Raw genomic sequence first — 15,291 nt, forward strand, 5'->3', positions numbered from 1 at the left:
GTTAAGTGAGTCACACCTGATTTTATGATTTTTTTTTTGCTACAGTTGTTAAGTAAGCTACTGTGGCAATTAAGCGAATAATACGGCTGTTAAGTGAATCCATCTTCCCCCATTGACTTCACTGGTCAGAAACCAGCTAGGAAGATTGCCAATGGCTGATTGCTTGACGCATTGCCCATTGCCAAGAGCTGAAATTTTGATCATGTGACAATGGGATTTTGCGATGGTTGTAAATGTAAGAACTGATGCTATTCTTAACTTTTCAGTGCTGCTGTATAAATGTTCGCTAAAAGAATGATTGAAAGTCGAGGACTCCCTGGAATCTTTATCAGTACAGGTTTCAGGATATTTGTTCAAAGACTCTAGAACAGTGGTTCTCAACCTGTGGGTCAGGACCCCATTTGGGGTCGAACGACCATTTCACGGAGGTCACCAAACAAGGCTGTCCGCCATTTTTCCCCCTTTTCTTTGGCCACGCTCCTGGCACCCGGTGATGTATAAGTGGTTGGGGGTCACCACAACATGGGGAACTGTATTATGGGGTCGCGACATTAGAAAGGTTGAGAACCACTGCTCTAGAAGTATTGGGATAATGCTTTCCAGCCAATAAAGATACTGAGCTTGTCATCTGGAGAGCTGATAGCCTGGATTCGAGACCCAAGCTCTGTGCAACGGGGTGAACTCCTGTCCTTCCCTCAGTTTCTGCCCACTTAGCAGTTTGAAAGGATGCAAATGCAAGTAGATTAATAGGTACCACTCCGGTGGGAAGGTAACAGCGTTCCATGTGCCTTCAGCATATACCCGTGCTGGTCATATGACCACGGAAGTGTCTTCAGACAATGCTGGCTCCTTTAGCCAAGAAATCTGGAGATGAGCACCATGCCCTAGAGCCGGGCACAACTGGCAAGGAAAACTTTTATCTTTTTACAAACATAAAAAAGCAGCATTCAGTTAGATTAGACCTGCATCTCTGGAATATGTAATCCAGCAGTGAAATTTCTCAAGTATCTGTAGCTCATCCCAGGAAAACAGCCTGTGCTGGAAGCTATTATAAAGCTTTTCTCTATATTATTCTCTCTATAGTAATTAGTTTTTTGTGTTTCTTGTCCAGAGGCAGGTGGGAGTATATACAGATTTGATATTCATTTTCAAACATGCATTTGTTATTTTTCATATCCAATTATAGCCCTGTGTCCTTAGCAGACCTCAATTTATTGTGTTTTTTTTCCTTAGGTTGCTTATATCAGTGATACCAAATGCATTAGCCACGGAGATATGCTTCAAGTCTTCAATATGTTTTGCAAAGCAATGGAAGAGGCACTAAAGAAACCCTCATGTAGTAATTCTTAGGGTCTTGGTTCTCTGGCTCTCGGTTTAGTACCCTTGTTGTAGACTATCTTAGATTTTGATCCACCACAATTAAAACGGGAAGGTAGTTCACAAATAGAATTCATGAGTTTTCAAACATGCTTGCAATGAATCAATATGAGCTTTCTTTGGTTCCTACTGTGATGTTTGGCAAATCAATTCTAAATTGTTCAAATTTAACAAGAACTTTCATTATTTGGCAAAAAAAGTAATGTAATGAAGAAATTTCCTGTTGTGATGAGCTGAGATGTAAACCAGACAGTTATGAACAGCGTGTGATGAATGTTTTAGAATCTGGGAATAAGTCAATCAACAGAAGTTGACAGATGGTATGAGAGGAATTTAAGAAGTCCCAAGGCCCAACAAAACAATGAAAAGGCATTGAGTTGATATCTATATTTTTCATGTTTTTGTTAAGTACAATTTCTGAGAAGATGTATGAAGTATTGAACAAATCTAATACCCCTTTTCACAAACAACGGGAAGAAGAGAAACTCTGGATATCGTGTTTTTATATTTATATGATGAGTACATAAGAACATTTGCAGAACTCAGACACTTGCTGGCTTCACATAATATAGTGCTGTCTCAACTATATTTAAAAGTTTTAATTACATAGGAGACTTTCTCTGATTTCCTGGTTCCTGTAATGGTTCCCGTGTGTTGCTGGGGTTAACATTGCAATCTTTGCTTCCTCTTCAGTTTGCACATACTATATTACCACACCATATAAAATTGGTTTTTAATATAAAACATAAGTAGCCTAGCTAGTCCATAAGAAAAACATCCAATATTTATGTGCTCTGGCACCATTTCCAGTGTTGAACGGGAAGAAGGAACCCAAGACCTGGGTTGCTAAAGAACTCGAGATACACACTTGTCATGATGAATTGCCTCTCCTACCACTGTCCTGTCTGTCCTGTATGGATGGGACGAGAGGCCCCCCATGTAAATATACGGTTTCTGTTACCTTAGAATAGCTTTGTATTGTAATTGTAATTGTAGTATCTATTGTTTATTATTTCTCTGAAATCTCCCCTATGGTGACTTTTATCTCTATGTTAGCTAATATTTTTATAAAAAAGTAAATATTTTAAAATCACTGTATATCTTAAGTTTTAAATTTAAAGAAAAATAATATATGAGTAATACATTTTCACACTTTATGCTCATACTCTGTATTTTCTCCAAGAAGCTCAATGTGATGTAGGTCTACACCGGGGGTAGGCAACCTTGGCTCTTTTATGACTCATGGACTTCAACTCCCAGAATTCCTGAGCCAGCATGGCTCAGCTTGGAAACCTCTCCCTTTCCCCTCAGCATGGCTGACTCAGGAATTCTGGGTGTTGAAGTCCACAAGTCATAAAAAAGCCAAGATTGCCTACCCCTGGTACACAGTATGCTAAGCTGTCATGTGCTTGACTTAGCATAGTAAGTGAATGCAGGCATTGGGACTGACTCAGCACTCCATGATTAACATTAACTCAGTCTGTATGTGCTTAGAACCTGAACAGTAGGACCAGACATTTTTTGGAGCTAGTCTCCTAAAAGTGTTTTGGAACATGCAGGATCCTGAATATAACAGTTAGTCCTTGATTTGTGACCATTCATTTAGCAACCCTTCAAAGTTAAGGCATCGTTGAAAACGGTGACTTATGACTGGTCCTTCCACTGATGACCATTTCAGCATCCCAACAGTCATGCAATCACTATTTGGGTTCTTGGTAACCAGCATGTATTTATGACGATTGCAGCATCCCGGGATCATATATGATTGTCATCTGCGACTTTTCCATTGACAAATGGGGGAAGCTGGAGTCACTTAATGACTGTGTGATTTGCTTAATGACTGCAGCAAAAAGATAATAAAATCATTTGTGGCTCACTTAATGACTGCTTTGTTAATCAGTTTTTGGGGGCTGAATCTGAAGTATTGCATAGTCCTATTGAACTTTCTGCCTTCCACTGAAGAAACACGCAGATTGTTTAATTGTGTATTTCTTTTTGCAGGTTTCTTACTTATTCCTACCTCCTGGCCTTCAATGCCTGGCTTCTACTAGCCCCAATTACGCTGTGCTATGATTGGCAGGTTGGGAGTATTCCTCTGGTTGAATCAATCTGGGATCTGAGGAATTTTGCTACCCTGATCCTTGCATTCGTGATGTTTGTCCTTTGTCTACATTGTTTTGTAGCATTTAAGGTAAATAAACTTTCCTCCACACTGAAGTTTACATTTGCATTTCAAACACATGTAGTATATTCTTTTTATGGAAGATTTTGGATAGACAGACACTTGACTAATGCTAAACCATGCTTGTTCATGCTGCCCTAGCATACTGTATGACTCTGGACACTGTGTTTTAAAACCATGATTTATGGCTTAATGGATTGCCCCAAATAATTGCAGATTATTCAAGAAATCTTGATAAATTAGGGAGAAGGAACCTCCAACCAGCTCTTCTTTTTCTGGAATTTAAGGAAAGGAATAGGAATTGGAAAGCAAACAAATTCAGTTTTAAGTTAATTTCTCCTCCAAATTTTCTTCAAAATTTGACAGCTGAATTTTGGTGATGTGATTTGGAATCACAGAGGTTTAATACGGTGGAAATGATAGTGATTATTTATTTATCCATTTAAGTGAACTTTGGCAGAACCCAATTCCACCCTGATGTTGGGTGGCCTACTATGTAAAAACAATCTAAACACAACAAATAAATAGAAATGCAGCAAGAGAAATAAACAACAGGGCAATCCAGACAACTAACATCAGTATTGATCCACTCACATATGCAAGGAAACTAAATAGTACCTTCCTTCTTTGAAATGAATTTGACAGAATTGCTTTGGTAGAAGATATTTGTATCAGGTATTATGCATCCATGAAATAGGTCGCTGTGAATGCAACATTTCTGCAAAATCAGTTTTTTTCCTGGACTTCTAGCTGTCGGGTTTTGTGGGGAATATGTTAGAACTTTGCTTGGCAGGACCATTTTTTATTTATTGTTGTTCCTAGCATCTCTCTTGATTACTTAGCTCATTGCAATCTAAATAGAAAACTGGCAAAAGATCAACTTGTTTTTGCTTAGGATCCCTCCGTAACCAAGTGTGATAGGAGGATAAAGAGAGAGATCCACAGGGGAAACGAGTGGGTTAAAAAAAGAAGTAAGAGTGATGTATTAGGATGTGCCCAAGGTTTCTTTACTTATCATAGTGGAAGACTTGGACTTTCTTAGTTCCAACTATTTCTGATTTCTTTTTTTTACTAAAAAATCTTAATCCTTTTTCTTATAACCTTATTTGTCCTCCCCTTAAACTTACTTGCTTAGAAATCAGCTAAGACACAAAGCAAGTGCTCACCAAATGCTTTCCATTGTTAGAAAATGCATGTTATTTAGAAAACATCTGACAATTTAGCCCACACTCTGAGTGCAAACACAAGCAGAATCCAGTGTTGGCAATGAAACTTGGAAGATGAGCTGTGTATAAATTTATTCATGAGTACTTTATAATGCTCTAGAGATTCGGATTACACAAAGTAATACAACTGGCAGTTAGAAATATTATGAGACTCTACTGCAAGGAGACAAAGTAGTTGCTTGTTCTTAGACTTGTTTTTTTTTTTTTTTGCCCATAAAGCAAAACACTCAGGTGGCTGTTGCTATCTTCTGTGTGGGTGAGTGGGTTTGTGTTTCTAAAGTATTTTATATCTTGCTCCAAATCTGATATGTTGCCTTATGCTCTAGTTGGAGAGGTACCCATATAAATCAAATAAGGAATAATAATGTTTGTGCTTTTTTTTTTTAAAAAAGTAGGCAAATCTATGTACAGTATATATATATATATTTTAAAAAACTGTATTTCACTGAATTAGTGTCATTCATTCTGTGGCAGATTTACACATGCAAACTTCCCTCCCCATTAAAAATAAGAATTTGATCAAACTTAACCTGTTACTGTGTCTGCATCTGTGCATGGCCTATAGAGGAGAAGGTAAAGTTAGACGTATAACATAACACTTTATTTGAACTATATGTTTTTCAATGGAAGCTTTAATCATATTTTGCCATTTTTCCAAGTTAGAGACAAAAAGATGTAGTTTGAGACTGACAAGTCAGCGACTGCAATTACACACACAGATTTAAGCATAAATCACAGTTAATTGGTTCTCACAATGCGTTAAGTCATAAATGATGTTTTGGGAACCATGGATTCACACATCACGTTATACCAAAATCAAGGCAATCCCATTATCCCTTGGTGCAATACAGAAGAAAAGATGCATCCAGTTTGATGATGATGATGTTATCCATTCAGTTGTGTCTGACTCTCGGCGATTCTATGGGCCAGGTTTTTCCACATCTTCCAATCTTGCACTGTTTCTTTGAGTTTCTCTATGCTCTGGTTGGTGTCAGTTTTGATGGTGTCCAGCCATCATGTTCTTTGGCAGCCTGGTTTCCTTTTATTGCTAACTTTTCCCAACATAATTGCTTTCTCCAGTGAGCATCCCACTGAGTACAGATTACCCTTAGTCCAAGTAATTTCATACCTATAAAGAAGTCATGGTTATGCACTGTTCTGCTATAGCTCTACTCCAGTTAGAAAATTATATTTTCATTTAAAGAGACATCTAGGTTTAGTGCTACATAGAGCAATTTTTAAAAGTTTGCCCAACAATTAAATATTACTTCAGTTGTACACATGAAAGGTTGTTTTCACACATATTTCATCTCTGAAAAGCTGGAATAATGCTCCATCTGGATAAATTCCATAATGCCTGGGACATATCCTGTTTAGTGAACTGAGAGTATGTGCATGGAATGAAGCTGGGGAATCTTAGATTATGTATGAGATGAACAACAAATAAGATACATGCATTAGACTCCAGTTGCTGGAACAAATTTGATTTACAGCATTATTTTTGCAACTTTAAGATGTGTGAACTTCAATTCCCAGAATTCCTTAGCCAGTGCATGCTGGATAGGAAATTCTGGGAGTTGAAGTTCATATGTCTTAAAATTGCAGAGATTGAGAAACACTGCTCTACAGAAATCACTCTACTATCATCTCCTATGTCTCAAAAGTGCACTGATCCTTTCTCCTTCTTAAGGATTCTATATTCAGAGTTCATGTTTTGTGTTTCATTGAGCATTAGATGGGCCGAAGCATTGCAAGGAATAGCCTACTTCTATGATTCCATTACAAAAAAAAAAATCATCTGGGTAGCTGTGGTATAGCTGCCCAATTTTCATTTGCATGAAGTGGTTTTGTCATGTACTAAAATGAGTAAAGGAAAAGCAAGAATATGACTGGGAAATGATGAGCGGAACAATTCACACAATTAAACTGACAAATTGAAAATTTATTTCAGAGAGTATTCAGTGGTGGATGACTACAGCTGGGTAATTGCTAAACCAGATGCATCATTCTGCAAGGAGCAATTCTGTCTATGCTCTTAACTTGTCAGTGTAGTTGTATGAATTTCTCTTAAATCAGAAGGACTGATTCAAGGCATCAGTCTGCCTGTATTTTTCATTTTATTGGTGCCAGTCAGGGCTTCTCTCACAGGAAAACTTTGGTATGAAATCTTTTTATGAGAGAGAAAGGAATAAATCTTATCTTCCTACTTATGCAACTTGCCTCTTTTTGATTTGGAATGGGACACCTCACCATGGCCCACTCACTGCAGGATGATTCAACAAACGCAAAGATTAAATTAATTTCAATGGAACTGTGTCCAATCATAATAAAATAAAGTCAATCCAGAAATACAAGAGTTACAATAATTCAATGAAAACCTGGTCACCAATAATAATAAAAATAACTGAATGAAACAGTATAGCGTCAGATTGTTCCTCAGCGAGTTGTACCTTGGCAAGTTGGCCATGGCTGTTGTCTTGCAGTGAGTTGTCTGGGGCGAGCTGACCAAGGCAACATGGCTGTAGTTAGTTGGCCATGATGATTTGTCCTAGACCCTTTCTGATTAACTCTCCAGAAGCAGCTCCTATTTGAGAGAACGAGGGAGATTCTGTGTTCTGTTTAGTTGCCTGAACCGTTTGGGAACACAGAACATTTTTGAGGGAAGGATATGATTGCCATGAAGGCATCGAAAGGCTGTGTTCACATAGCATTCTAAACCATAATGTGGTTCTATTGGTTTTAGGTTATTATGCTTTATGAATGGTAATTATTCAGTAAGCCATGTCTAAAGCAAACCATGGCTGAACTCAGAAATGGAAAACTGCAGGCCTTCTTTAACCTGAAAACTTCTTTTTAGAGGTTCCCAGAATCAAGTCTGACTGCGGTCTATGAAAATTGATAGATTTCCTGCCATTTTGAAGAGAGAAGCACTAAAAACAGTGGCATAACATTTAAAGCAGGCCTAAAATAATTTTAAAAATAAATGTTAATCTCTGGTATTTATGAAGAAAAAACAGGAGTCATTTACAACATGCAGTGTAAGGACTGCATCAGCCACTATGTATAACAAACAGGCAGAAGACTGGCAGAGTGCATCCATGAACTAACTAGCGGTCAGAAGACATGATGAAAATTCCTTAGTTTCACAACACGTGGACAGATTTAATCATAGTTTCAACTGGGAAACTGACCATCCTAGACCAAGCCAAGCCCCCAAATGCTAGGGAATACTTGGAAACCTGACACTCTGACAAATCAGCCATCAATGGGCACATAGACATAAATGACATCTACATACCATTCAAAAGAGACAATCAACAAACCAAAAATGGGAAGAGACCAGCAATCAACACCCAGAAGAGAAGAGATTAACACCAAGATTAACATCAGACCAACAAACAAGAAGTAAACAATACCCCATTAAAGAAACTGCCAAATAAGCTTAACAGTAAACAATCCAACCAAAGTACTACCAACACTGACAGGACAGACCACCAGAATATAAAATGAGAGCAAACCTCACTCCCTACTAGCACTGATGATCCTACCTAGTTGGATATGAAACGTCTGCAAGGAAACAAGCAAGCTCAGAGAGCACCAAGGACCCCTCATATAGAATATGTCTACTGGATTGTTTCGTTTCCTATCAATGGGCGCTAATGTGATACTAATTTCGTGTTCATTGGTAATTTGGAGAATTGCATTGTTGGAAAGAGTGCACAATATTGAAAAAAAGACATTTAAGTTATGAAGATGGGTGGTTTCATTGCTGAACATTTCTGCATTTATATAGATCAGCTATTCTCTCTCCCCCTCCCTCCCTCCCTCTTTTCCTCTCTCTCATTCTCTGTCTCTCATTTTGTTTTTTTGTTTTTTGTTTTTATGCTGTGCTTGGACCATTTACTAGAGGAAGCCTAGAAGGGAAAAACAGCTTTCCACTATTATTGCTTTGCTTGTTTCAGGAAATTACGGTGCTCTGTTCTATAGCTCACTTGTTCTTTCTGATGTCTCTTTTTCTCATAATGAGGGAAATATAACATTCATTTCCCCACAGCCAGCGTAGGTATATCCTACGGTATTCTCAGAAGTTCTGTTCCTTCCTGTATATGGGTCACAATTCTTGAGAATACTGTACGTAATTTCTTTCCAATTCATAAAACGCAAAGAGGAACAAGAATGACTAGTTTTTTTTAAAAATTCCTTAATTTGATTTCTAAACATTTTTTAATTAGATAAAAGGTTAACCCTAATATATAAAATAATTAAAATATTCTGCATAATAATTGTTAGTTAATTCCCTCACCTGCTGCTTAACCAGTAAGTTGATAGATTCTAGTGCAAACTCTGTCTCTTCCGAAGCAAGCTTCCAAGGAATGTGTATCAGATTGCAGCCTAAGTTCAGATGATATACAGATAGTCCTCGACTTGCAACGATAGTCCTCGACTTGCAGTGACCATTCGAAGTTACAGCGGCATTGAAAAAAGTGACTTATAACTGGTTCTCACATGTACAGCCATTGCAGCCTCCCCATGGTCATGTGATCAGAATTCAAGCACTCAGCAACTGGCATGTATTTATGACAGTTTCACTGTCTCGGTCATGGGATCTCCCAGCTGGCTTCTGACAAGCAGAGTCAAAGGGGGAAGCCAGATTTGCTTAATGACCGCATGATTCACTAACAACTACGGTGATCTGCTTAATAACTATGGCAAAAGGTCATAAAAGAGGGTGCAACTCTCTTTGGAAGTCTTCTAGTCCAGAGTTCCTCAACCTTTTCGGCTTGGTGGCCCGGAAGGAAAGGGAGCAGTAGGGAAATGTGCACATGTGGATCCATGCGCGCATGCACAAACAGGTGTGTGCATGACAGCGGCGCTAGTGTGCGTGTGCATGCGCAAGTGGGCAGCCTGCACTCATGGCATGCACGCTGGCGTGCATGCGCATGTGCAAATGGGCTGCTGGTGCCTATATGCCATTGGTGGCGGTGTTAGCGTACCCATGCATGCGCAAATGGGGCTGCTAGTACCTGCGTGGCTGTGCTACCGCAAGTGGGCTGGTGCTCATCAGCTATTCCCGTGGCCCAGTGGCCAACAGGCCATGGCCCGGTACTGGGTTGCAGACCATAGGTTGGGGACACCTGTTCTAGTCCAACTGCTTACACAGGCAGGAAACCCTATAGCATTTCAGACAAATGGCTGTCCAATCTCTTCTTAAAACCTCCAATGTTGGAGCAACCACAATTTCTGGAGGCAAGACTTTCCATTGATTAATTGTTCTAACTGTCAGGAAAAATCTATCCCTCTGAGATAGATCATCTTGCAAGTCTGAAACTCTCCCCTCCCTTGCTTTACTCTCCTGAAAACTAGGAGACCTGCTGATATGCTTTCCTCGCCCCCTCTTTTTTAGTCAAATTTTGTTTATTAGACTGTTGCTCCTCCTCCTATCTCCCAGTGTCAATACCACATACTGTTACATGAAAGACAAAAGTCTCTTATTTTTTCATGGCCCTCCTTCATACAATTAGATTGGAAGCCTCATTAGTTTTAATTGATGAAGAGCTCTGCTTCATGTAACTGTTCTAAGGACTCTGAAAACAGAGGGAGAGTGAGAATTAAAGAGGTGGGAATCATGAACTATGTTCAGGGAGCTGTCCTTATTTGGCAAACATGTGGCTATACTGGCAGAAGAAGAATGGTGGAAAATATCTTCTGTATACCCTCATTGATTAATTATTATACTTGGGCCAACTCTTCCTCAGATGTCGTGCAGGGTTAGTGAATTGGAGATTGAGTTCCATGAAGTTTGTGGATTCTACAGTTGCACAAACCAAGGTCCAGGTCTCCACTTCAGTCAAATTGTTCTTATCTGGATGCATCAAATTTTGCACTCAAATCAGAAGCGCCAAGGCACATCTGGGTTGAAAGGATTAGCCGGTAATATCACCATTGCCCTGGGGATGTCCCATTGGAGGCTCCTTTCATATCTCCTGCAGGAGCTGGACTGAAGGACGAGAGCTCATCCCCGCCCCACGGCAGCTCTTGGGTCTCAAACATGAGCTTGCTAACCTCCTGCTTAGCGTTCCATCCATTTGAACCACTGTGCTGCTGATGCATCAAATGAGCTGCCTGTGTAGCTTCTACATTCGATTGTTCAGAAGTAAATTGCATTTTTTTCATTTTGTGTGAAAAAATATTTCATTTTTCATATGAAATCATTTTCATAAAAGATCCATTTTGAATGTTTGACTTATTCAAAGTCCCTTCCTTACATTGCTGCTAAGGTTAGTGTTGTTCAGGGGCTTTGTAATGCTGCTTCTGAATCTATTGCTTTAGTATTTATTTCTGGAAGTAAAATCTCTGCCTGGCTAAAAAGATATTGCTGTTTAAACTATATGTTTGATCCGTTTAATTATCTTAAAAGAGAACAGGAACTGCTTAGATAATCTTTTGCCATTGTTAATTGCAAATGGAGAAGATGCAAATCTTCACTATTGTATATCTTCAGATGGAGTAATAAACCCACAACATTGGATTCAAACAGTTTTCCCCTCTATTATGCTTTCTGCCTTTAATCAGAATTATTTCATATTCATGTACAACTTCTATTCCATCATTTTCCTTCATCATCTTATGTAGTTTCAAATAAAAAAAATTACAAAAGTAAAATGATTAGGAAAAAAGTGTCCCTTCAGTGTTTTATCTTTATGTCATCATCCACATTTTGTTCAGCAAGATTGTCAAGTATAATTAAAACCTGTAAGGATTAACGTTTAAAACATCAAAGCAATTCTTTGTAGTGCTGCTAAAAACAAAAAAGAGAGTCCACAATCCAAGAATGAAGTTAAGGCTCTCATGAATTGATGCAACACAGATCTTGATGAGAAGCTGATAAAATAATATAATAGAATATTTTCCTGTTAACAATTTACTGGTGTTTTGACACTGAATGGATAGAAGGACCTGCCTTGTACTAAGGCTTCCACAAAGAAGAGGGGGTCAACTTATTTTCCAAATTACCAGAAAGCAGGACATGAAGCAAAGGATGGAAACTAACCAAGAAGAGAAGCAACCTGGAACTAAGGAGAAATTTCTTGTCAGTGAGAACAATCAACCAGTGAAATGGCTTGCCTTCAAAACTTGTGAGTGCTCCATCACTGGACAGCCATTTCTCTGGAATGGTATAGAGTCTCCTGCTTGAGCAGGGAGTTGGACTAGAAGACCTCCAAGATCCCTTCCATCTCTGATGATTATGATGATAATGATGAAGCTTCTCTATGCCTCACCTATGGCACTTTTGTCAGCCATGATAGACAATAGATCAAATTCTCTCAAGGCCATATATCTTTTTCTTCAGGATGTCTTTAATTGAGATGGCAATGCTAGAGCTGGGCTCCTGCACACTACAAACACTGGGTGTGCTTTGGCTGGTGAGTTTCTTTGTACTTACGGTTGGACATAGGATTAGAAAAGATGAAGGTGGAATGCTGGGATTACATGAATAAGTAACCTATGCAGTGTTTAATTTGGAATGTCTGATTTCTACCTCCCCTTAGCATACTAGGGAACTACAGCCAAGACTATACAGATCCTCTACTTACAACTTAATACAGCCTGGAATTTCTGTCATAAGTCATGACTATTGTGAGTTGAGGCACCCATGTGATCGGACCTGATTTTATGACTCTTTTTTTTTTGCCTCAGTTGTTAAGTGAACGCTGTGGGTATTAATCAAACTCTGTGATTGTTAATTGAATCAATGTATTCCTATGGGGGGAAACTGGCAAAAAACATAGTATAAATCACGTTCACCTGACTATAGAATGTTGCAACTGAATGTAAAGGTGAGACAGTTGCCAAGTACCTGAAATGCAGTCATGTGACTGTGGAGGGATGAGATTTTGCAGCCATTGGAACACCAGAACTGGTTGTAAGTAGCTTTTTGTGAGTCTGTCATAACTTTGAATGGTTGCTAAGTGACTGGTTGTTAAGTGAGGATTACTTGTATATGTAACTGAAGTTCCAATGTAAATAAGATGTTGGATATATGCAAGACTGCCTGGGAGACTTTTTTGTGCCCATCCATCACATCAACCTGGTTAAATTGCTTCTTACTGAAAGTGCTTAGTGTTTTGGCTAAACCAGTTTCCCAAATCTGGATAAATAAGGGTAAAATTGGATAAAAATGGTTATTCTTTGGCTAATTACACACTTATTAATCAATCACAACTTCAGATTAGCAGTAAAACATATTTACAGATGTGGTTTTTGGGAAGCCCTGGGCTAAACTGTCATTTCAAGCTTCACTGCAGTCAGCCTTTTGAGTTGGCCAGGTTAAGAAACAGCATGGATTCTTTTTATTGTTGTATGGCAGGACAGTAGAATCTTGGAATCTTAGAATTTCTGTTCTATCATATATCTATCAAGCTCTGATGATGCCGGCAGGTGACGGCGAAAGCTTGGCATTTTTAAATTAAACTTTTATAGTTTTAATTACCTTGGTGCTCATTTTATTTTAATATATATATATATGTTTTCTGAGGTTTTCACGGGTGTTTGTATGTAGGTCTTTGGTTATTTGGGTTTTCTCCCACGTAAAATTGGAAGTGTCTTGGCGACGTTTCGACGAAGTCTCATTCGTCATCTTCAGGCTGGTGCTTTAGGCTTTAGGCTTCGTGCTCCTAGAAGCCTAGGAGCACGAAGCCTAAAGCACCAGCCTGAAGATGACGAATGAGACTTCGTCGAAACGTCGCCAAGACACTTCCAATTTTACGTGGGAGAAAACCCGAATAACCAAAGACCCATATATATATATATATATATTATATATATATATATATATATATATATATATATAGGTCTTTGGTTGTTTGGGTTTTGTCCCACGTAAAATTGGAAGTGTCTTGGCGACGTTTCGACGAAGTCCCATTCGTCATCTTCAGGCTGGTGCTTTCAGCTTCGTGCCTCGAGCAGCAGTGTGTGGTCTTGGCTGTTTCTTCCTTTTAACTGCCAGTGGAGGTATGAACTGATTGGGTGGGAGCTTGGCTGTGTTCTGATTGGGTGGAGGTGTGTTCTGATTGGTTAGGGGCTTGGCTGTGCTCTGATTGGCTGGGGGGTTGGCTGTGCTCTGATTGGCTGGGGGGTTGGCTGTGCTCTGATTGGCTGGGGGAGTGTTCTGTTTGGTTGTGCTCAGGTTAGTCTGAGTTGCAGAGGGATTCAAGATTTTGGGCTGCCCTGCAATTCCTTGGCTTCGCGTTCGTGGGCAGCCCAAAATCTTGAATCCTGTATGAACCTAAATATAAATGAATCAGAACATAAGCATGAACACAGTTTTCTTAGTGTCAGAATACAATAGAGGGTTTTTTTCCCACTGCCTTTCTCCATTTTAAAAAAAATATTATTATTATTTTCCAGTCTAAAAATTTAATACTACAGGTTTCCTATTAAAATACTAACCAGGACTGACTCTGCTTAGCTTTTTGAAGATCAGCCAGGTTGGTTAGTTGGAGCCATCTTTTGTGATGACTGGTGACTACATGAACAATTTTTGGTCACAACACAGAAGTTGTTTGTTGCTGCTTTCTTCTAGGATAACTTTCAACTTCTTAGTCTAATATCTAGATTTAGATTGGAGATTTGTGTTGCAGTTAAGCTTTTTTATGTATATATTTAATAGATCTGTGAGAGTTAGTATTGTATACCAATGATGAAGTGCAGAACAATTTATCCTGGGGATTTGAGGGCTATAAATTGCTCTGTAGGCTGAAAAATACTTATAGAAATAACACGGTGCAGTTTCAGTTTAAACTGCTTAATGATGCCTGTCACATCTTAGTTTTATTGGGCATCAAATATAGAAACCTGTGGGTAAGTGGTAGAATGGAGTTCTCAAGAGAAAACCTAAATGTTACAAGAAGAAGGTTGATTGTAAGAAGTTGCTGAACTAATAATCAATTACAGTAAACTTCAACAATCTCAAGGAAGGCCTATTAAGCTGAAAAGTATGAATTTTGGATTGCTGTTAAGGCAGGTAGTAACAAATTTAGCAATGATCATCTTTAAGTCAGCAACTAAACATTCTAGTTCAGTTCTCCATAGGGCAATTCAATTGCATTTTTTCCAGTGTCTTTATTTTATGAATAAGATGGCCCAAAGATGCTTTTTCAAAAGGCAACTGGACTTTTCTTTGTTTTTTCCTTCAAGGAAAAAAAAAATCCAGTTGCCTTTTCAAAAAGCATCTTTGGGACAACCATGACCTGGATGATTGGGAATCTCCATAGACATATGAATAGGATGGTAATTTTTAGGAGAAAACTGTTATTATTATTTGTAGATGGTTTCTGTGAAATTATGCGAATGTAATATCAAAGAAATGTAAAATCCAGTACATGCAAACCAAACTCAATTTATTCTTCTGACTGTGGCCATTTATCCCCACAATTCAGACTTGCTCACTATTGGACTTTATGTGTTTAATCCAATTGTGTTGATAAGAAAAATCAACACGATTAG

The 15,291-nt window shown here is 38.6% G+C and overlaps 1 protein-coding gene across 3 annotated transcripts in view; it reads left to right on the plus strand.

Moving 5' to 3' along the window:
* The window catches only part of TMTC1 (transmembrane O-mannosyltransferase targeting cadherins 1), a 145,325-nt gene that overhangs the window by 57,640 nt on the left and 72,394 nt on the right, over window positions 1-15,291 (plus strand). For all 3 annotated transcript variants that reach the window (XM_039333324.1, XM_039333326.1, XM_039333330.1), the window contains one exon: window positions 3,379-3,568. In XM_039333324.1, coding sequence (XP_039189258.1) covers window positions 3,379-3,568 — 190 coding nt within the window. The remainder of the gene's footprint in view (window positions 1-3,378; window positions 3,569-15,291) is intronic.

Source organism: Crotalus tigris, unplaced genomic scaffold, assembly GCF_016545835.1.
Source record: "Crotalus tigris isolate CLP2741 ecotype Arizona unplaced genomic scaffold, ASM1654583v1 scf7180000017625.6296891, whole genome shotgun sequence".
Lineage (NCBI taxonomy): Eukaryota > Metazoa > Chordata > Lepidosauria > Squamata > Viperidae > Crotalus > Crotalus tigris.